The 22,530-nt window shown below is 38.5% G+C and overlaps 8 protein-coding genes across 8 annotated transcripts; 3 read left to right on the top strand and 5 right to left on the bottom strand.

Moving 5' to 3' along the window:
- Positions 1–326: 326 nt before the first annotated feature.
- CBG06715 lies at positions 327–5,746 on the bottom strand (the record flags this gene model as incomplete). Its single annotated transcript, XM_002647577.1, has 5 exons — positions 327–392; positions 3,269–3,444; positions 3,491–3,667; positions 4,695–5,046; positions 5,720–5,746. The coding sequence occupies 5 exons, from the start codon at positions 5,744–5,746 to the stop codon at positions 327–329; spliced, it is 798 nt and encodes a 265-aa protein (XP_002647623.1).
- CBG27370 lies at positions 1,111–2,384 on the top strand (the record flags this gene model as incomplete). Its single annotated transcript, XM_045237274.1, has 6 exons — positions 1,111–1,176; positions 1,224–1,376; positions 1,422–1,630; positions 1,711–1,876; positions 1,924–2,181; positions 2,229–2,384. The coding sequence occupies 6 exons, from the start codon at positions 1,111–1,113 to the stop codon at positions 2,382–2,384; spliced, it is 1,008 nt and encodes a 335-aa protein (XP_045098567.1).
- A 152-nt stretch (positions 5,747–5,898) lies between the features above and the next one.
- Positions 5,899–6,621, top strand: CBG06717 (the record flags this gene model as incomplete). Its single annotated transcript, XM_002647578.1, has 1 exon — positions 5,899–6,621. The coding sequence occupies one exon, from the start codon at positions 5,899–5,901 to the stop codon at positions 6,619–6,621; it is 723 nt and encodes a 240-aa protein (XP_002647624.1).
- A 263-nt stretch (positions 6,622–6,884) lies between these two features.
- Positions 6,885–7,669, bottom strand: Cbr-cut-2 (the record flags this gene model as incomplete). The annotated part of the gene is made up of 2 exons (XM_002647579.1): positions 6,885–7,428; positions 7,584–7,669. 2 exons carry the CDS (start codon positions 7,667–7,669, stop codon positions 6,885–6,887), a joined length of 630 nt encoding a protein of 209 aa, XP_002647625.1.
- A 3,942-nt stretch (positions 7,670–11,611) lies between these two features.
- On the bottom strand, positions 11,612–11,995 carry CBG06719 (the record flags this gene model as incomplete). Its single annotated transcript, XM_002647580.1, has 2 exons — positions 11,612–11,840; positions 11,910–11,995. 2 exons carry the CDS (start codon positions 11,993–11,995, stop codon positions 11,612–11,614), a joined length of 315 nt encoding a protein of 104 aa, XP_002647626.1.
- A 1,718-nt stretch (positions 11,996–13,713) lies between these two features.
- CBG06720 lies at positions 13,714–14,740 on the bottom strand (the record flags this gene model as incomplete). Its single annotated transcript, XM_002647581.1, has 5 exons — positions 13,714–13,893; positions 13,938–14,027; positions 14,072–14,354; positions 14,398–14,519; positions 14,567–14,740. 5 exons carry the CDS (start codon positions 14,738–14,740, stop codon positions 13,714–13,716), a joined length of 849 nt encoding a protein of 282 aa, XP_002647627.1.
- A 209-nt stretch (positions 14,741–14,949) lies between these two features.
- CBG06721 lies at positions 14,950–17,145 on the bottom strand (the record flags this gene model as incomplete). Its single annotated transcript, XM_002647582.2, has 8 exons — positions 14,950–15,135; positions 15,184–15,273; positions 15,845–16,014; positions 16,059–16,302; positions 16,347–16,556; positions 16,840–16,906; positions 16,951–17,083; positions 17,133–17,145. The coding sequence occupies 8 exons, from the start codon at positions 17,143–17,145 to the stop codon at positions 14,950–14,952; spliced, it is 1,113 nt and encodes a 370-aa protein (XP_002647628.2).
- A 1,127-nt stretch (positions 17,146–18,272) lies between these two features.
- Positions 18,273–19,786, top strand: CBG06722 (the record flags this gene model as incomplete). The annotated part of the gene is made up of 5 exons (XM_002647583.2): positions 18,273–18,345; positions 18,622–18,860; positions 18,912–19,152; positions 19,195–19,497; positions 19,545–19,786. 5 exons carry the CDS (start codon positions 18,273–18,275, stop codon positions 19,784–19,786), a joined length of 1,098 nt encoding a protein of 365 aa, XP_002647629.2.
- Positions 19,787–22,530: the final 2,744 nt, after the last annotated feature.

The raw sequence follows: 22,530 nt of genomic DNA on the forward strand, positions 1-22,530 counted from the left end.
CTTCATAAGACAAATCAACGCGGTCGTCGCCTCTCACACGCGTGGTGTAGTGGGTACGCTCTAGGCTAGCATTCAGAAGGTCGGAGGTTCAATCCCCGCTGATGGTTCCCCTTTTTTCTTATCTTGTCTCTTTTGGATTCAACGTTTGGAACTCAATATTTTTGGAATGGAAGTTTTCGGAACGTCAGCGTGCCGTCAAAGCCTAGCTACGAGATAAGAAACACTGTTGAAAATAATATATGCAGTTTATTATGTCAACAAATAAATTATGCAAAAAATACATTAAATATTTAGTAAGAACACAAACAATTCAAAAAATCGTAAAATTATAATTTGTTTCCTTCCGAGTTTTTCGTCGCAAGGCGAAGTGAGCAGAAGATGTGAAGGCGTTGCTGAAAACCTCATTCATGAAGCATACTGTATTGTTTTCATTTTCGGAGTAATAATGAGACGAAAAAATACCAGTTGAAAGAAAGACGAAACGGCAATCGGAGAAAAAAATTTGTTTTTGCATATTTTTAGAAAAAACCGGCCACTGACAAAATAATCATTCGACTGAACCGGAAATTTACGAAAAAAAATTTATTTTATATGATTTTTACAATAAATTACAAAAAAACCGTTTTTTAAGTTGTAAAGTCGTTTAAAATTTGGAAAAATGAAGTCGGAAAATAAAAAAATAAAAAAATTTTGCGCGTCGGATTGCGTGCTTTAGGTGCGAACACCGCGACGGCAAATCACACGTTCCCTGAAATTTTCCCCGAAAATTTTGCTGTCTGGCCTCCTTTAAGAGTGCCAGGTTTAAAGACAAGTGGAGATATGTCACAACATGTCCATTTCGCGATGACTTTCAAATTAAACACTGATAGTGAGTATGAGTCATTTGGATGGTTATAACTTTTGTCGATCTTTGCTCAACAACAAAAAAAGTAAAAGATAACGGACTAAATAATGAGTCGCTTTTAATAATGAGTCAACTTCTCCATGTCTTTTTTTTATTAGTATTGATACTTTTCTGTAGTGTTTGTAATCAGTTCTCTCGTATATAAACCGCCCGAAGGAGATGATAAAAAACTTTTCCGTCATATTTCTCCTAAATAGCGAGTGAAAATGAATCGTATCGCTGAATTGAAGGAATTTGCCAAAGAAAAGGAAAAGGAGTCGAAAGATAAATTGGTAAGGTTTCGAATTTAAAGCGAACAATGTTACTACTCCTTTTACAGCTAGAATATCGCCAAAACCTGGAAGAAAAGATTACAACTTGCGATGGAATAATAAAAAGAGAACTTGAATTGGAGAGAGAACGCCTTACAGTGATTAAGCCTGAGAATGAGTCCCCTGAGTGTCCGATAAATATTAATAATGAAATTCCGGAAGTGAGGGATTTTTTTTAATAAACTGAAAAATCCTGAATTATTCAGATACAAGACTTTCATTCCAATCTCAATGGTATCCTCGAGTTTTACAAAGAACAGTTGATTCGAATTGGACAAGCTTCCAAAAGAATCGAGGAATGCCTTCCATTGGATTTCGCCAACGTAAAACTTGAAGAAAAGAAGAGTCAAGAATACTATAAGAAAATCATCAATGACGGATATGACAGCGTACTCAAAATGTTCATTGAAACTGGGTAAGAGATTTTCAAAAGATTTATGTTTAATTCATTTTTAAAAATGCCTCCTACTGTTACTTCACACATGTATATTTCAGCCGCGCGATAACTAATTGTTGCAAAGTGATAGTCGATATCGCTGATAAAAATCATTGCGAAGAATTAGGTTTGTTCGGAAAAATATATGTGCCCATAATGACTGTGGCGAAATTTCTTCTTCCCGTTCAAAGAATATCCGATGTTCTGAACGAAACCTTGGAACAGGTATTTCCCACACTAAATTCGAATCGGAGAATTCTGACATTTTTCAGATTGACTTTCGTGACGCATCTCCATCTAATTCAAATGATTCCAACCAACGGGACGAAGCCTGCGGAAAATTGAAGGACTTGGCCAAGCAACTGGTTAAGAATGATAATGAAATAAAATCAGCTTGCTGTCATCTGTTTGAAACGATTTCTGATAGCTTTGGTCTTGAGGAAGAGCTCAGGAAACACTTTGCTAGTTTTTTGAAAAAGTACTATGATTTGGATGCGAAATATGGAATCATTCATTTGCACCTTTGTGGGGTAATACGGTAACATTTTGGTATTATGTAACTAAGACATATTTTCAGTACGAAAGTCCAGAACTTCCTGAAAAACAACAGATCCTGGATTATCTGAAAGAAATCAACAGCTTGAGAGCAGAAGTTCAGGATTCCGTGAATCGCGTCGTTGAGAAATTAAGCGAAGAAATAAGAAAGTCGTTGGAAAATAAGGCGAAAAAATAACTTCTTAAGAATTGTTTCATTCACTCTAATTTTAGTTCATTTGCAATAATAAACTGTTTATTAAACGTCTTCTGTAACACTCCTTCTGAAGTTGGTTTACATAAATTGTGCAGTTCTTCTGTCAATACTGTTTTCTCGTTGTTTTTGTGACGCTAAAATTCCACTGATAAAATTGTTGAGTATTTGATAAGCAGCTTTTTGGTAAACAGTTATCATACAAAGGTGAAGAGTGCAGTCAAGAATCGGCAGAAGTTGGATTTGTTCTAATAACTACGCAGGTTCTAATAACTACGCAGAGTTCAAACCGCTGTGGTATGCGGGAGCGCTCCAATGAGTAGGTGCCAAAATTTAAGGCCGACTAAAAACGCCCCTTCTCAATAGAGTACAATCGCCTACCACAGCAGCCCAAACCCTACATAACTAAAAAAACCTTTTCATTGATTCTGGAAAATTTTGAAGAATGATCGAGCTGATGAGTGTAAGAAAAGATGGAAAATAACAAACGAAGATCATAATAAGATAGAAAATTTCGATTCGAATTGTTAGTTTTTGCTGTCTTTTCACCATATCGGACTGTTTGTTTCTCTGACTTCTCACATGGATGTAGTTTCTAATTAGTTATGTATTATCTGGTATTAAAAAAAGAATTCACCCGAGAAGTATCAAAACGGAAATTGGACTGAAAACCATTGCAATCACCCCCAGTGCATGTATGATGTATTTAATCCCACGCGTCATGACAAAAACATGTACAGTTTTCTCTTGGAGTATATCCGAAAACTTTGGTTCAATATCAATCAGTTTGATGACAATTGTAGAAATGTTCAAATAGAAACCTAAATTATGCAGATAGATATAATAATCCCATACACAATCAGTGTTACCGTCAAAACCAAGTATAGATTTTTCTCTCTAAAAGAACTTATAAAAACGCTGAAGTTTGTGGAAGCCAGAAAGTTGATGAAAAATGAATACATAAAGAGTAGAGCTACTGCCAAGTACCCAAATACAAGAGTGGATACGGTTAAGAGTGGTAGACTTGAGTTGCTCAACCACTTATCTGAAACATTTGAAAACTTGAAAAAAATCTATGAATTCCTAATCACCAATCAGTAATATACGGTAGTTGGCAATGATATTGATCCCAGTGAACGGAAATACAAAGGATAAAACCGTAGAGATAACGATGTGTTCAACCATTAATCGTCGATAGATTCGATCAATTTTCACAGATGAGAAGATAATATAGATAGTGAATAAGCTTTGCGAAAGCATCCAGAATACTGAAAATCGTAGACAATAGTTTGGTAAAAACATCAAAACGCCTAAAAAAGTTAATAAAACTCAATAAGTCAGTAATATCTTTTTGAAATTGATAAGCTTCATAAAATCCATCAAACTGTCCATAATCTATTGAGCTCAGTGGTTCATCTAAACCATCTAGAGATACCATCAGTAATCAGTGTTTAGAACAAAAAATGGAAGTAAAAAACATATAAAACATGGGTTGTTTTTTTTGGCTAATAAGAGAAATGACAAGGCGTTTTTCTTCAAGAAACTGAGAAAAACAACAGTGAGTTATGCCCTGACGTATAACAGAAGCTTACCATAATAAAAGCTTATCATTGGGTGTGATAAAAAATCAAAACTATTGTCTTCGTTCTGCTGCCAAAAGTTCAACTTTTAGACTCCGAAGTTGTTTGTCAGTTCTAGGAAATCAACTTGATATCGAAAATTTACAATTTGTCTCGGTTCCTGTGAAAAATATCAAAAAGTTGTCAACTGATGAAATATTATTGATGTTATGATAAGCATTTTGTCAGTTTATCACTTTTTGTTATCTTTAACAGAAAACGAGATAAATGAGCTCAAAGGTGAAAGTTAAGGGGACATTCCCTTAAAGTGTTTACGGTGCTAATTCTCGGTTCCTGTAAAAGATATTTTAAAAAATTCGATAGCAAATAGATTTACTTTGATATCGGAAACATTTCATTAGTTATAAATTTCTTGATAGCTCAATCAGGAAACGAGATAATTCGGGTCAAAGTGATAGTCTTTTTAAGAAATTTAAAATATCGCTATTGTCTATTCAAAATAATCGCGCGGGTGAACGAGTAAAAAAACGTGTAGAGAGTCTCCAAACCTGTAGAGGCAGTCTCCAAACCTGTAGAGTAGAGACGCAGACATTTTTACTCGTTCACTCGCGCGATTATTTTGAATAGACAATAATGTGAATATTCAATTATTATTTAAACGTGGTGAAAAATATTTGTGAGTAATATAAATCCACGTGGCAAAGAAAGTAAATACTTTTCTTAAGAACCAGGAAAAAAACGGGAATTGATTTGGACGCCTGTGACCCTAGATGGTCCATTGACCTCGGGAAGAATACTAAAGGGAATAGTAAAGTGAAGGGAAGGATCAGTTCTCTCTTCTCTGAGCTCCAGAGAAGGGGAGCCGGGGGGAGGGATCCGGGTCCTGCTGCCTGGGTACTGGAAGCCGGGTGCTGGAGCGGAAGCTCTGGAGCAGGAGATCTGGAGCAGGAGCTCTGGAGCAGGAGACCTGGAGCAGGAGCTCTGGAGCAGGAGCTCTGGAGCAGGAGGCCTGGAGCAGGAGCTCTGGAGCTGGAGCGAGTCCAAGATAATTTGTTCAATTTCTGAAACTGAAATCAGACGATTCATGCAAAGAGATGGTCCACGAGAAACAAGATTATTTGGAGCGTTCCTGATGATTCAGACTGAAAATAAGTGAATAATCTTTGTCGCGACAGCAGAGGCTTCAAGGATCTTGGACCAATGAACTCTCAGGGATCCCAATGCTGGCCCTTCTCGGATAGAAGCCTACAACCGATGCCAATGTTACATGCAGGTTAAGAATATCCTGACTCAGAATCTTAACCCATTAAATAAAGTGTTGTCGCATTAACTGATGATCCTATCTTTGTGTTTATTTTGCACCACAATTGCGATTTTAGCCAAGGAATCAAACATTTTTCAAAGGATAAAATACATTTCATATTATGTTCAACGATTTGTCCTTTGATCCCTTTCAGATATCTCTCACAGGAGCTGAGTTACATTGGTTCAAATTTTTCTTTTCCAGAATTCCCAGAATTTTTCCAGAAGCAATGAAATTTTACGGTCAAAGATTAGGAGCTTAACCCTATACGTGCACTTTGAGATCAATTATCTTGGTTTCTTTGAAAGATTTCAAAACGTGGTCAACCAGTTTTATGCAAATTCTATTAAATGGTTTTGATCTGTTCCTCTAACTGGGGGTGGCTGTCATAATTCCGTCTTGGTTGTAAATCAAGGGACCGTATACAATGAGTATACCTGGACATACTGTATGTATACTTCCATCTTTTTACAACTGTTAAACGGAACGATGACTAAACAAAGATGATAACATTAAGGTGCTCATTCGAGTGGGCTGTGCCAAAAAAGTGTATATAAGGACCCGAATAATCCAAGTTTTCATCCACTCTGGTCTGCTTCACTTTGTGCAACTCACAATGCTGTCTTTCTATCCAGCCATTACTTTATTCTCTCTAGTCTCCATGACGTCTGCTACAGGACATCTCCGTCTTGAGCTCACATCTTCCGAGCACTGTACTCTCCACCTCAAGACAAGTTCAAGTTTCCAAGCTCTACGACTCAACATGGGAATCACTCGAATTGTCAGCTTCCATCCAAAAGTGAATCAGAAGACGATTGAAATTGCTTTCTTCAAAGGTGGAAGCCCTCCACAATCTTACGTATATGAAATGGAAACTTCGAATGGAACCAGCTACCAAACATTCATATTTTCTCAAACCGTTATTTTGGTTCAGTCTTTCTTTGAATGTGATTCTGGATTTTACGGATACCACTGCAATGATAGAACTACTTCAACATCAACCACGTCTTCTACTACTACTCCAGTGTCTCCAGCAACATCTGGAACCACCAAGGTCAAAGTCGTCACTGAAACTTCTCCAGGTCGTTCCATGGCTCCTATTTCCACCAACACTTTTCTCTGTGGATCTCTCATGATTGTCATTGTAATCCTTCTTGCTCTCATCTGCACTATCTGTATTTTGATTCGATCAAGTCATCAGAATATCTACATTCAACCACAAGCTCCAACTCCGATCAAAACCAAGTGCAAAATCACCATCGAGGACTCAGAATGCTACTCTCCAGAGAGTGTAAGATACACAGCGGCCCCATTTAAATCAGTAACAATCTCATTGTAATTTTTTTTTGGTTGTATTGTTTTCTTTTCTTCTTAATAATTCTTCAATAAATCTTCAGTTATGCACAATTCTCAAATTATTATAGTTTCCAAGGCTTGAATAAAAAAGTTTTGTAATAAGTCAAAATCAAGCTTGTAATTGGAGTCAAAACTTCATTTCGTGAAATGAGTCGCGGGGCAAAAAACAATCGTTCTGATATACAAAGAATGAGATGAATCAACAATAACAACGAATAAATAAATATCTAAACGTTATTAGATCGTCTAGTTCTTGTGTCCCTCAGAGTAGGCTCCTCCCTGAGCTGGGGCTTGAGCTTGGTATCCTCCTTGAGCTGGAGCGGCTTGCTCAACTGGGGCAGACTCGACTGGAGCTTGAGCTTGGTAGTTTCCTCCTTGAGCGGCTGGGGCTGGTCCGGCTTGGTAGTTTCCTCCGGCGATTGGTCCGGCTCCTCCGAGGGCTGGGGCAGCTTGGTAGTTTCCTCCGGCGGCGGCTCCTCCGAAAGCTGGGGCAGCTTGGTATCCTCCTCCGATTGGTCCTCCGATTGGTCCTCCGATCGGCCCTCCAATTGGTCCTCCGACTGGTCCAGTGGCGTATCCTCCGGCTGGGGCAGCTGGGGCGGTAGCATATCCGCCGGCTGGTGGTGGGGCGGCTCCTCCGCATCCTCCTCCGCAAGCTGGGGCTGGTGGTGGGCAGCAGCCTCCTCCTCCGAGGGATGGAAGAGCGAGTCTTGGGAGCTCAAATCTTGGGAGTTGGAGTGGTGGAAGACCTCCTCCTCCGCATCCGCATGGTGGTGGTGGTGGTGGTGGACTGAAAGGAAAAGAAATGGTATGAAGATCAGAAGAAATACATAGGAATGTGACTTGTATTCAAACTATAGATTTTGATGGTTTAGAAGACATTCAAAAAAGAGAAAAGGATTGCAAAAAAGAAGATTTCAATGATTTAAGAAGTTTTAAACTTACGCGCATCCACATCCACCTCCTCCGGATGGAAGAAGGAAGGCCTGAGCGGCGGCGATGGTGGTGAAGAAAACGATGAGCTTCTGCATGGCTAGAGAAGTTTTAGAACCAAATGAATTGGATACCTTTCACCAATGGCTTTGCCTCCTTAAATAGATCTTATTTAGTGGGCGGGGCTTATTGAATGAAAATGCCAAAGGAGCTTGCCTTTTGGGCGAGACATCGGTCAAAACCAGAAATTGCGACATTGAAAGAAAGATGACGACGCAAAACGGCACGGTTTGTGGGACAGGGACGCTGCGGAAAAAGGACAATTGATATGACGAGTTCTGCAACAATGTATATCTCTTCGTCTTCAGCTTTTTCCTCCTTTCGCGCTTTTTTCTCTCCCTCCCTACTCTTTTCCTTCGCTTCACCTGATGCCAGACAACGGAGAGACCATGGATTCGGATGATGATTTTCATCGGATGAATACAGTGACAGATATGAGAAAAAGGGCGACGGATCGGATTGAATGGCAGCGAAGAAGGACAAAAAGTGAAATTAGGATTATCAGGATTTTACGGTGAAGCATACGTTTCGTGTCAAATGAGGCATATGGGAAAAGACGAAAAGTACAAGGATTGTCATTATTTCTCCTATGGGAATTTCGACGGCTTTGGTTCTGGATTCCGGAGAAATTTTTAGTTCAAAAAAGTGGAAGACCTTTCTGTTTTGTCATAACCTCAGATGTCTCAACTCTCACAATATTAGAAGAGTGTTTTTGCTGGCTGAATGCCTTATGAGTTTTTAAAGTAATATTGTGTAGAAATCAGTCGATTCTTGAAGTTCAGCCTTCATTCATATGAATACCATAAACATCTAATAGAAGCCCACCCAAATCATCTACTTTGAGCTCAAGTATCTCAATACCTGTAAGATATATCAAGCAATTGGCGACTGACAAAATATTGGTATCATGATGAACAATTTATCAGTTGACACATTATTGCTATCTTTCACAGGAGCTGATATAATTGAGATCAAAGTTGACGGTTTGGGTGGGCTTCTATTGGAAAAAATACGGTAATTTCATTTTCTGGACTAAATAATTGAAATTCCCTTAATCAACTTCCTTGTTATTCGAATTTGTTCCAGTCACATTTCTTTTTCCATCATAGGTAGTTTTTGTGCAAGTACCAGTCTGAAAGTTGTTGTTTGAAAGAAAGGCAAGGTTTAAATTCATTGGTCATTCTTCTTTATTCTATCAATCTTTTTCCCATTTTTTACCACTCAACGAGAGTCTGAGCTTTCCGCCTAAAACCATTCGATAATCCAAAATCTCCGAATTGGATTTATAGTTTATCCTTTCAACAACCGAGAGCGCTGCAGGTCAAATCCAGCAATTACAATTAAAGACCAAATTAAGCCTGAGATTCGAGGCCAAGCTTGAAGGTTGTTAACTAATTTTTGTCGTTTTAAATCTGAAAAACTCAATTTTCGGGAACATTTATAGTTCCTAATGAATTTTCAGAATTCTTTCATTGTTTCATTGTTTCATACCATGGTGTGCTCTGAAAATCTATCCTCCTGTTTTATATTTCGAAACTCTTTGCATCCCCACCCAATGCTTCCGGTGGAAGTATACATTTCATCATCATCAGCTTCTTCTTCTTCTTATCATTCATTTTCAGTTACCTCACGTTGCATAACATTGTGGTTTGAGAAGATCAACTCGCTCTCACTTTCATCCATCCCATTCCTGATCGATGAATCAGAAAAGTGCCCTTTTGTGTTGTCAATGACAAAGCTTCGGTACCCAGATACACGAACCAGACGATTTTGTTGCGTTTAAGTTGAAGCGCGGTGACCTCCACAAGAAGCTTTTTCTCTCATTTCCTCTCTTCGATATCTTTTAGACGATTGGCCGAAATAGGAGATAAGAATCGGTGGCATATCTTTCTTCAATCCGTTATAGAAGAAAGGCATTTTGATATTCTTTGCCTCCTCCTCCGTCTCCATTTTCCCACTTATCCATTATTTTTGTTTCAAACGAAAGTGGAGGATTTCGAAGACATACTATTATTTTGTGTGGGATTGGCAGGGAGGAGGGCGATTGATAAAAGATAATAAATGTATACATGACTGTTGAAACCGTTTGGATAAAGGAAAAAAGATATCGATATGAGGGAGATTATGTTGCAAAAATAAACAAGGGTAAATTTTTTAAAATCCAGAATGGACAATTACATTTTTTTAAAGATAATGTGGTAGATGAATGGGACCATAAAACTTTCGTAATTCTCTGGGGAACCAATACTTCAGGATTTGGCCATTTTTATTCAGAAATTTGACAAATATTGGATTTTATCAAGATCTTCTCACAAAACTGCTCGGCTGTCGGTTTGTAACTTTTGGTCAGAACTAGAGAGGGTTCGGCTTTTGGACGGATGTTGGCCAGGTTCTGGTCAGAAGTTGCCCAAAAACGGCTGTGTAGCAGACCATTGTCAGATTTTAGTTTGTCAGAGTTTGGCCAGTTTTACTAGCGGTAGTATCCCAATCTGACCAGCCTCCGTAGTTTAAAATCCAAATTCCTTACGTCATGTTAATCGAGAAATTCATTTGCTGCCTTACGCAATCTGACCGGAATGTTGAAGCACAAATCCAGTTGTATACCATGTGAGGTATCATGTGAGGAAGCTTCACATGATTCCTTATTGTTCTGAACATGAACCGGGAACTATGAAAGAAAAGGGGGACGCTGAAAATATTGTTGATGTAAGATTTTTGTAGGGGCTTAAGAGATAACCCAGACTCTTAAAACCGTATTTCATCTAGCCACTAAATACTTGAACATTGCGCTTAATTATCTTGATTCCTATCAAATATGTGGAAAAGTTGTCAACCAATAAATGGTTAATCAAATTATCATAAACATTTGATCAGTTGACAACTTTTTCATATCTTTGACAGGAACCGATATAAATTGGCTCAAAGTTAAAAGTTAGAAATTCCATTTGATTTTGCAACTTTTAACTTTGAGCCAATTTATCTAGATTTCTGTCAAAGATATAAAAAAGTTATCAAGTGATAAACTGTTTTTCATGATATCAGAAACATTTTATCAGTTGTCTCATTTCTTATATCTCCTATAAGACCCGAGCTAATTGAGCTTAAAGTTCAAGTATTGGGTGGGTTTCTATTAGAGTATGTAACTTGAAAAACCGTAATGTACCCACATGAACTTAAAAATTAAACAATCCTCAAGCCACAAATTTATTTCCTTTACTTTTCAAAAACTTTCGCTTCCATACAAACACAACACACATAAAGAACCCGCTCCTTTTTAAAATTCCAATCTCATATTCTAATCATTGTGCGTTCAATGCTTCTTCTGACCCGTTTTTACACCAAATCCTCTTCTCTCAACTTCCTCTTCACGTGAAAGCTAAAACCATCACACAATCATAGAATTTAAACAATATGACCCTGCTGACAAGGCTAATCAACCCAAAAAAATGTTTCATTATGTCGCAAGTACATTATCCCAAACGACAAGATGCCATTGTGATGAGTGAACAAAAAAAGTAGACCTCCCAGCTTATAATTGCCATTCGTTTTGCGAGAAGAGAACATTGAAATTGCGTAAGATAGATTCGCGCTTACAAAGATTACGCCGTGGAGAAAGGAATGAGGAACATGATCTCTTAAGCATGATTGTTCAAATGGTGATTAATCTTCATAACTGAACATCTCTGATAGTGATGTTTTCAGAATTTATAGAAACAGTTTTGAATCCCAGGTTTGGAGGTCAGGACTAATTTTTGGAGTAGTTCCAAACCCTGCAAGTTTCAGATCAATATGCGAAAGTTGGATTTATTTCAAAATGGGGACCACATTGCTAAACAGGTGAATTGAATTGAGAACGATTGGAAGGATGATGAGGAAGGGGGAAAATGTTGTCATAGATGTACAGACACATAAGTGACAGTAAGGGGGGAAATAAATTGAAAATTAAAAGGTATGATTCCTAGTCGTCTTGTTCACACTGTTTACTTGCGTCCAGCGGTGGCGTATCCGGCTGGTGGTGGTGGTGGGGCGGCGTAAGAGGCAGCTGGTGGTGGAGCAGCGTAGGCTGGAGCTGGGGCGGCTCCGCATCCTCCTCCGCAACCGCCTCCTCCGAAGGATGGAAGGGAGAGTCTTGGAAGCTCGAATCTTGGGAGTTGGAGTGGTGGAAGTCCTCCTCCTCCGCATCCGCATGGTGGTGGTGGTGGTGGTGGACTGAAAAAGATATGCTTGATCAAGATATATTTCTAGAGCTTATGATTTCCAAAAGAAATTAAAACTTACGCGCATCCACATCCTCCTCCTCCGGATGGAAGAAGGAAGGCCTGAGCGACGGCGATGGTTGTGAAGAAAAGAACGATCTTTTGCATGTTGAAGAAAGTTGTTGAAAGTCGAAGACTATACTTTTTCCAGCCTCGACTCGAGCCTTTTATACGACGGGTGATATCATTGGCAAAACCTGAACAGTGGGTGGTGCCGAAATAGTGTGCATTCTTTAGAGAGTACCTCCCAAACGATGCTACAACTTTTGAAACAATACTCTGAAGACAGACTCCGCCTCTTTTGTAGGGAGACGACAGACACTGACACCTGTACACGTAATTTTTTCGGCGAAAGCTTATCGTCGCCGATAATTCATCACATTCTGGCTTTCTGTATCTTGCGTTTAGGTGTCTACGGGACACACATCAGACACGTTTCGTTACGCAAGCGTTTTCTCTTAACGACTCCTGACGAACGATTGGGAAGAGAAAAAACGTTGGTGGCAGGAGGAGAAGGACAAAAGTGATTAGGATCGCTTCGGAAAAAAGTGCATGTTATGGTGGTCAATGTGGCGAGAAGTGCAGTACCAGTTCTGGCGCAATATCCATTACATAGGGAAGAAGCTTCATTATGGGGAAGGAATTGAGACTGTATAATGATAAATGTAATGAAATCAATGTGGTGGACGGAAAGAGAAGAATAGGAAGCAGTAAAAGAGAAAGATGATTGGCATGGAAACCCTTTTGTATTCTGATGCTTCCAATGGGAAAGAAACTTCCAGTGTTCTCGTATCGTTGCTGGTTGAAGTCTGAAATCTGCCGAACTACAGTATCGGTTAATGAGATATACAAAAATGTGTTTTTCAGTTGAATTTTTTCGACCATTTTCAGGAGTCTGGATCTCGGCTATCAAGTTTCCGAATTTTTTACGGTTCCAGTACAAAAAAGGGCAGAAAAGGGGTGTCTTTCAGAAATCGGAAAATAATCTGAAGCTAGAAAATTTCAAAAAAGTTTGTGAATGCAGAGCTTTCAATACAGTTCTGTTTTACACACTCAAAAATTTTCAAAGTGATCGGAATGTTGACCTGCTAGCTCCAGACTCCTGAAAATCAACTGAAAATGATCATTTTGTATATCTTATTGACCGGTACTGTAGGTCTTGAAACAAAAATTTTTTAGTTTTTTCAGTATACTGTATCCTGCTGAGTTTCCCGGAAACTACAAATGATCTGTTCTTCGAGTTAGCCTTCATTTACGTAAAACACTCTTCAGCCGTTTCGGTTACACCCACTGAAATCACTAAACTTTTGACCACATATCTGAATGATATCCCCTGCTTGGGATAAAGGAATTTGTTGCAAAATCGTTTCCGAGAGACGCGAGGAGATAAGATAAAGAAGAAGTAAAGTTTATCTTCGCACTTGATTTTAAATACTACGACGTCATGGCGCCACAAGTGTCTTCGTAACTTCTAAATAATAACACGGCAATTTTTAACAGGAACGGTATGTAAATGTCTGGAATGCTAATTTACAAAGTGGTCACGAAAGCTTCCAATTGAACTGCCCGGTTTTGTACCTGCATCACGGCATCGCGGTTGGAAACCTGAAAAACGCGCGCTTCGTCGCACACAAAAGTTGGCTGCGTGCCAGATTCGAAAATTTCAAAACGTGTTTTGAAAAAAACGTGAAGTTAAGCGTTGTTGAGTCGCTACTCACCGAAAAGTCGCGATGCGACCGCGCAAGGAAATGAGATTTAAAAATATTCCGGAAAAAATGAGAAAAAATTCATCTAACAACAAGTTGAAAACAACAATAACAAAATAGTTAAAGAACTAGCCATCCGGTGGTACGAACATAATGTTGATTTATATTCAGCTCGGAAATCTTCGCAATGTCTTCTTTTTCCAATTGGATAGTCTTCCTGTTTTTAGCGATTCTTTTTGAGTCACTAGATTTAGGAATCACTCCGACACCCTGGCTGGTAGCCCACGAAAGAAGAATCGTCTGAAAAACCGAAAATTACAATTCATACATTAAGAAATGTTTACACTGCTAGTCGCTTTATACTTTTGGCACATTTCTGTAATAATCGGGGAAGACAAAAGAGCTTCGTTGTGTCTTGCCAAAGAGGAGAATGCCTGGAAATCAAAAATGTGTATTAATATAAAAAATAGGAAGTGACCTGGAAGAAAATGTTGTTATCATCACAATACTTCTTCAATTCGACTCTTGTAAAATGTGGATGATATTCGACTTGATTACAACACGGTGGAAAGTTCTGGAACGAATTCAGCTCCTCCAGATGACGAATTTCGTAGCTTGAAACTCCGACAGATCGGATTTTTCCGGCATCTTTGCATTCGTTCAGTACATTCCACGTTGCGATTCTTTGAATTTTATTCTTCGGATCCTCGTCGGTGGAATTTGTTCCTTTCGGATAATGAATAAGATACATATCGATGTAACTGAATTCAAAATTTCTTTTTTGTCTAAAAACGTTGAATAAACTTGGTTCTCAACAAATACAGCGATTCTTCAACCATTCTCTTGACTTCGTATTCTGTATTCGGATGAAGTTTCGTGGTGATGAAAATGTCTTCTCGTTTCAAATTGTGCTTTGGGAGAAGGTTCTATCAAAAATAAACGAAATTTTTTAATTTTAGAAAGTTCTAAATACTTCTAACGCCAAACCAATCTCCGATTCATTATTGTACACTTTGGCAGTGTCGAACAATCGATAGCCAGCTTTCAGAGCTTCGTCGATTACACGATGGACCTGATCTCCAACAACTTTATAGGTTCCGAATCCGACTAATGGGCACTCGTAGCCGGTATTTAGTTTCACGGACATCTGAAGACTTTTAATTTAAGCTCAAAAGCAGGAGGCAAAAGCTTGCAGATATATTTAGCGAAGTATTGCGAGGAATCGAAGGAACTAGAAAAACAGCATATCAAATGAATTAATTTTTTGAAAATTTCACAGAAATAGGTCAGCATATAAAGGAAAAAAATAATTTACTGATACCACATGAAATCGTTACATATATAAATGATATCAATTTATTTCACAAGCCACCCGGTGCATCGAATATAATGCTGACCCTTGTCAAGGGCAGCCAACGATTTGATGTCTTCTGGAGATAGTTTGACATCGATAACTTTGAAATTCTCAGCGATTCTCGCCGGTGTCACGGATTTTGGAACGATTCCGACGTCCTGACGAAGAGCCCATGCGAGGAGAACTAGCTGGAAGCTTATGGAGGTTGGTATAGAAATGCTCCAGTTTTTTCTTACCGGTACAGTCGTTTGATGCTTCTTGGCCAATTCAACGACAACTGGGTCTTCAATGAGAGCTTTCTCGTGTCGGGCGAGTGAAGAGAACGCCTGAAAATTGAATGAAATCAAGGGAAATTTTTGGCGAAATTTTTAGACCTTTTCAGGTTTTTCAGCTATTTTCGATAATTTTCGATTTTTCCGAATTTTTTGTCTTGAATTTGACAGGATGGTGTTCGCGAAGATTACAGTAGGTTACTGTAGTTTTTTTTATGAAAACGCAATAACGTCAAAATGAACGTGATTGTGTTCGCAAAAAAACTACAAATAGAAGGTTTTCTACAGTAACCTTCCCGAAAACCGTTTTTCAAGTTTAAGACAAGAAACCTGAAAAAATCGATAAAGAATCTATGAAAATAGCTAGAAAACCTAAAAAGTTTAAAAAAAAAATCAAAATTCGAATGACTTTTCTCCTCGAAAAATCGCTATTTTTTTCGGATTTTTCAGTTTTGGCGAGAAAATTCCAGAAGTTTCCAGAAAGGGACGAGTGATTTTTCGAGATTTTGCCAATTTTTTAAAAACATTTTCTTTGTTTCTATATGAATCTACTCATTTTTCTACACTATGTACATCAGGAGGTGTTTATCGCCCGTTTCGGGGCCTGAAAGCAATCTCAACGAACCTGGAAGAAGATATTTTCCATTTTGCAGTAGTCGTGAAGCTCCTTACGAACGAAATGTGGATGATATTCGACTTGATTGGCACACGGTGGAACTTTGGCATGAGTTTTCAGCTCTTCGAGATGCTTGATTTCGTAGTTGGAGACTCCGACCGACCGAATCTTGCCAGCGGCTGAAAATTGGAAAATTAAAAAAAGTAAATCTACAACAAGAAACCTTGAGCTTCTTCCAATACTTGATATGCGACTTTCCGATATTCTGCATTCTTCTCATCGTCATTATCACAAACATTTGGTTTTGGATAGTGAACCAAGTACATATCAATGTAATTGGTGTTAAGATTCTTCAGCGATTCCTCGACGAAATTTTCGCAAGCCTTTCGACAGTCATCCCTTTCAGGGAAGAACTTTGTGGTGAGGAAAATATCGGAGCGAGTTAATCCATGCTTCGGAAGCAGAACCTGCAAAAAAGGGAATTGAGGTGAGAAGAAGATTGAAAAAAAACCTTGATTGCTTCTCCCAACTCCTTCTCATTATTGTAATATTTGGCTGTATCGAACATCCGATAGCCAGCAGTGAGAGCAGCATCGATTGCTGTCATCACATCGTCTCCAACGACTTTGTAGGTTCCGAAACCGACGAGTGGGATGTGAAATCCAGTGTTGAGCTTATGAGATCCGCCAGTAGCGTTGACGTGCGAGTCCGACATGATGAGCTGAATATGAATATACACAATTGAAACGAGAACGATAGTAACAGTGACGGTAGCGATAGAAAACATGTATTGTATAAAGAACACTAGGCGAGGTACTTAGAGTGAGAAAGACGCAGAGAGGATGTAGAAGGCAAGAAATAGTGTGGGAGAGATAGAGAGTCATGAACTGAATTTAGGTCAAATGGAAGGTAAGGTTGTTTCCCTGATCGGAATTTTTCGAAGAGGAAAGAAACTATTTTTTTAAGACAGAAAGGAAGTGGGCAGCTTGTTTAGAGTTTCCTACCATGTGCTTCGGTGGATCTTTCACGTTCATCAGACCACATTCCCCTACTCGATTCATGAACGCTTTTCTGAAAATGATTTATTGATTCTGTTTTGTTAAACCAGAACTCACAACAAACTGTAATGCATACGGGCACAATTCCCAAGCCTTTCGCCGGTTTTCACATCCATTTGAATAGTTTCTTTAACTCTGTGTGGAATTTGCGTTCTACCGGTGAATCGATCAAAGTATGGATCTCGTGCGACTGGAATTCGTTTGATAATTTTTTTTAGCTCAACATAATAAATATTCACCATATGATTCCATATCCTCGCCGATATCGGATTCATCTGATGTGTCTACCATTGGACCGGGTTCTTCGTCGATTTCCATGTTTTTTAACTGAAGCTTGCAAAAGCCAATGACTGTTGCAACTGGTGAAAATTTTATTAAAACTATTTTATATTGTAAGGATAGCACAATAGTTGCAAATGAACCAGAAAATTAGATTTTTTAGAAAAAAAAGAAACAAATTCAAAACAAAACAGAGTAATGCAAACGCGCATCTTTGACATGGGCTAGAGAGTGGAGACCGAGAGCAAAAATGGCGGGAGAGGGGAAAATAGAAATGAGGTAGGCCGCGGTCGGCCGGCCGTTCGAAGAAGAAGGCTTCGAATGAGAATGTATGTAAATTTGAAACTGAAAAATGTGAGAAATTCGAAATTCGAGAAATTAAAAGAAAATATATTGCATTTTTTGTTCAGGTGTCATTTCAATCCCTCCTGAAAATGGAAATTAGCAAAGTTTATGTTTCTTTCAACACTTATGGTTTCAACTCTTTAGAGGAAAAAATAGAAAAATAAATTATGTAGATAATAAATGATAGGAAAATCAATCAAATTTCAATGTTCTTCAACAAAACACAAGCACTCGATTATTCGATTAGGAACCATAAAAAACAAATAATTAGAGCCAATGTTCCAATTTTTGATAAAGAAATTTTGAAAATTGATTGCAATCGGATTTAATTTTTAAAGAAACATCAGTTTTAATGCATAATTTTTGGTTAAATTTCAAAACCGTCAACAGTGAGCTCAATTATCTCAATTCCTGTGGAACATGTCAAAACATTTCAACGAACAATTTATTCATCATAATATCACCAATATTTTATTTGTTTACGGATTTTTTTAAATCTGTCATAGAAACCGAGATAATTGAGCTCAAAGTGGACGCACAAGGTTCCTATTAGAGTAAGTACGGTATCTGCCAATTAATCATTTCTTTCCAAATAATATTCTTTCCCTTCTTTTAGTATTTTTTTTTGTAAATGACGATCAGAAATTGTATATCTCTCAAATTACCACACAACCGGAAATCTTAAGAATGCCACTTGAACACTATTAGCTAGCCTATTTTTATGGCTTGGATAATGCAAGATGTTACAAAACAGTATGTATACTCTTTTCCAGATTCTCTTTATTGTTTTTTACGTAGATTCTATTCCAGTAGATAACTCCCTTTTCGGTAAGCTGATATGTATACCGTATGTACTCTGAAAAAGCCAAACCATCAACTTTGAGCTCAAATATCTTGACTCCTGTGAAAGATATCAACAATTTGGCAACTGAAAAATTATCAATCAAAAAACACCACCATTTCATGAGTTGCCTACTTTTTGATATCTTTCACAGGAATCGGGAAAATTGAGTTAAAAGTGGACGGTTTGGTGGGTTTCTTTTTCATAAAATAAGATACATATTTTGTTTTTTTTTTTCACTTTGTATCGTTTAATTCTTTCAGGAGATGTTCAATTAGAATGTGATTCTCGAACCATTTCGATTCAGATAAAAACTGAAAAACCATTTGTTGGAACCATCTTTGTGAAAGACTTTGCATCAGAGCCGATTTGCGTTTCTAGGGGGAATGGAAGGCTATCCGCGTTTCTGGAATTTGAAATTGGGTTGTGTGGAGCATTGAGGCAAAAGATTCTGAATCCAAAGGGAACTGTGGTCCAGACTACAGTAACCATATCATTTCATGTAATATACGAAACCTATATTTTTCTAAAATACGTTTTTTCTAAATTCCAGCCATATTTCATCACTAAAATCGATCGATCCTACAATCTTCTGTGTCTCTATAAAGAATCCCATACTACAGTAGGAGATAATATTGAAGTGGCTGAAATTAGTACCGCTCGTGTGAATGAGACATTGACATTGCCTGACTGTACATATCAAATCTTGGATGGTGGTCCATTTGGTGAGCCAGTGCATTTTGGACTAATTGGACGACAAGTGTACCATCAGTGGAAATGTGAGAGTAGTGACGGTAATTTTCTGCTATCTCTCATGATAAGAGTCTAAAATTCAGATGATTCATTTTGCATGGTAGTTCACACTTGTTCCGCGGACGATGGGAAAGGAGATCGTGCATTCTTGATAGATTCCAACGGATGTGCAATTGACAAATTCCTCCTATCAGACCTGGAATATCCAGAAAATTTACTTGCTGGACAAGAAGCGCATGTCTACAAATTTGCAGATCGTGATACACTGTTCTTCCAGTGTCAAATATCAATTACGGTTCGAGAACCAGGAGTAGAGTGTGTCAGGCCAATATGTTCAGAAGATAGGCCGGAAGGAGGTGGAGCACCAGTTGGATCCCCTCCCTATGGTAAAGTTCAAAACTTTGTCAATAGTTTCAACATCATATTGTTTCAGGACCCGCTCAGAAGAAAAGTGTAAAATTCAACACACGTTCGAAACGAAGTTCCATTGAACACACCATGGATGTTCGAACTCGATTCTCAGTTGGGAATGTTTTTGAAAAACCATCAAATCAGGATACCTGTGTTCTTTTATCCTCTGTTTCTATTCCTTGCCTTCTGATGTATGTTCTGATAATTGTTATCACTTTTCTAATTTCTATTGTACTGATTCCAGAAAGTTCTGATTTCGGTTAAACCAACCAGGAACTATTTCTGAAGATCCCCAAATAAAATATTTTCCATATATTTTAAAACCAAAGTATTCAGCATTTAGAGACATCATTATCTCTAGAGTGATTGATAGCAGAAAATCAATCAAGGCAATTTAAAATTTCAATTAATCACCCAACCCGACGTCTGCGACTTATCACATACCAGTAAAACTGTTTATGTTTCAACCGTAAACTTTCACTTTCCTCTAGCCATCATCTTCTGAACGTCCACATATTTACCTAACCCAGTAACCCTCTGATGTCCTTGAGACTCCCAGTTGTAAACCATCCAACAGAATGCCGACAGACGGAGAAAGAGTACCAATCAATTTTACTACCAACACACCCAGTTTTGTTATAGTTCGTTTTTTTTTCGGGAGGGTCCCGCTTGTAGTAAACCATCTGCAGCCTCGTAGAAATAGAGACTCAGACGACATGAAACAGTTTTGCGTTGTAACAGAGGAAGAGAGCATCAGACCCACGCTAGTGACACTTTTGTGCTGCGTGTGTCCGGACTTTTTGTATCAATCATGCTCTCAGTATCCCCATGTTTCACTTTGTCTGCTTTTTCACTTTATCAAAGTCATGTGACACCATCCGTCACCATACGTTGTCCTGCCCGGCAGGTCTAGGCGCGCCCTTGGTTGCAAAGAATTCGTTTCGTTTCAATCGGGATTCACACTATAACATTTTTCGTGTAGCTGGTTTTTGACATTTTTTCTTGTTCCGGGATTATGAATGTTCGTTTTGACTCAAAACTTTTGAGCTCTTGAAAGGAAAATTAGTTTTTGAGATCATGAAGCGTTTAATTTTCAAGCCAGTGACGCCAAGGCTGTGCCACGGCCGGCTGCGGCATTCTGAAAAGGCTACTTCTGAAATAGGTAGGGTACGGCGGCCTAGCGGCCCTAGTAGTTTCTGAGTAGCTGAGCTTATTTTCGAAAGCTTTACCGAAACGAAGAATGGAAAATGATTTAATGTGAATACTCTAATAGAATGTCTCCAAACCGTCGGCTTTGAGTCAATTTATCTTGGTTCCTGTAACAGATATCAAAAAATGATTAACTGATAAAATAATTGTGATATTATGATAATTTATAAATTCATTGATAGACAATTTGTTAATTAACCACTTCTTGATATCTTTCACAGGAAATGAGATACATGGGCTCAAAGTGTAAAACTAGCGGGGCGGGTGGTGTTCTGTTAGAGTGTTTACGGTACTTTTCAAGCATTCACCACTTCTACATAGAATGAAAACAAAGTAGCCTTAAAATTTAGGTCCGTAATAAACATAAAGTACAATATCTGAATAACTCACAAAGTACAATAGTTCCGCTTAAATCAATCAACAACAGCACTCCCATGTTTTCAAAAGTTGCTAATCGCCGTCATCATCGTCTGACTCTTCCTCGTTAGTGTAGTAAACTTGTCCGGATGTTCATGAACGACCGATGTTGCTCTCGTCGTCGGTCTCGACCCCACATGTTTGGTTCTGCATCAATCACGCGTAATGAATTCCGAGCAACCACCCTCTCGTCTCCCCTCTTTCCGTCGTCGTTTCCCACCACATTCCCACTCTTCCAATACCACTTTATGCCCGATTTCATACACTTGTCCATGAAATTTCACTTGAATGCTTGTAATTGGAAGTTAAATGCACTGGGTATCAAACTGACCCCCCGCCAACCGAAAAGAGAAGATACACTCCAAAAAAGGAGTCTGAAATATCGAAATTCGTGTAGAGATTAACGGTGTGTCTTCTGAATACGTGTATGTGTGTGGGTCGCGAGGCGTCGTCCTCTCGCCAGAGTATGAATTATTCAAATGATGCTCCTCACCATGATTATTCATGAATATTCTCCATATACCTCTGTGGCCCCCCGTCGTCCGTCCGTCGGCCGTCCCACCCCATTCCCAGCCAACTCTAGTTTTTTTGCCTCCTCCCTCTGGTATTTTGCAATCTCTAGAATTTTCCTTTTTTCGAAAGTGTATGATGAAAAGTTGTTGAACATTGTCTAAATTGTTCAGAAAGTGCATTTCTCAATTTGAGCCAATTTGCCTTGGTAGACGAATGAAAAGTTTGCAAATACAAAATTCCACTTTGTTTCACTGTTTCTAGAAATTTTTTGTAGAACCTTCTTATATGGTTAGGAAAATCCTGTTTACCTATGGTCTTGTTCCAAGCACAGCATATAATAACGCAGCCGGTAAATAATTTATAGGTTCGGTACCTTAAGGAATAGCTTTTCGGCTTTTAGGATTAATGGGACCATTCTTGTTATCCTCGACTTATATTAAAAGGTACTTTCATTTATGCTCCTTTTATGTTTTAGAGTAAGACCGCTGAATAACGCTGAAGAGCTTGGCTTTTAATGTACCGTATACACTCTGATAGAAGACCCTACACTTAAACTTTGAGCTCAAGGATCTCAATTTTTCTCAAGTACTTCAAAAATACTGTGGCCTTCTGTTAGTGTTTACTTGGCGCTTTCCATTTGGAGTATTTTAGGTTGAAATGTTTCAATTTCCAAATCACCCAATATACTAGACAAGTAACGAATTCCGATTGCGTACCCAGCTGCAGCCTGAACTTCCTATTGAAATTCGGTACACCTACCATATTCCTCATACATTATTGTTTCCCACATTACAAAAGCCTCATTTCATTACACCCCTGTCGCATTCGACGATCATATTAATTCAAAACGTCCAATCTCAAAGTTCAAG

Source organism: Caenorhabditis briggsae (assembly GCF_000004555.2).
Source record: "Caenorhabditis briggsae complete genome, chrV, whole genome shotgun sequence".
Classification (NCBI taxonomy): domain Eukaryota; kingdom Metazoa; phylum Nematoda; class Chromadorea; order Rhabditida; family Rhabditidae; genus Caenorhabditis; species Caenorhabditis briggsae.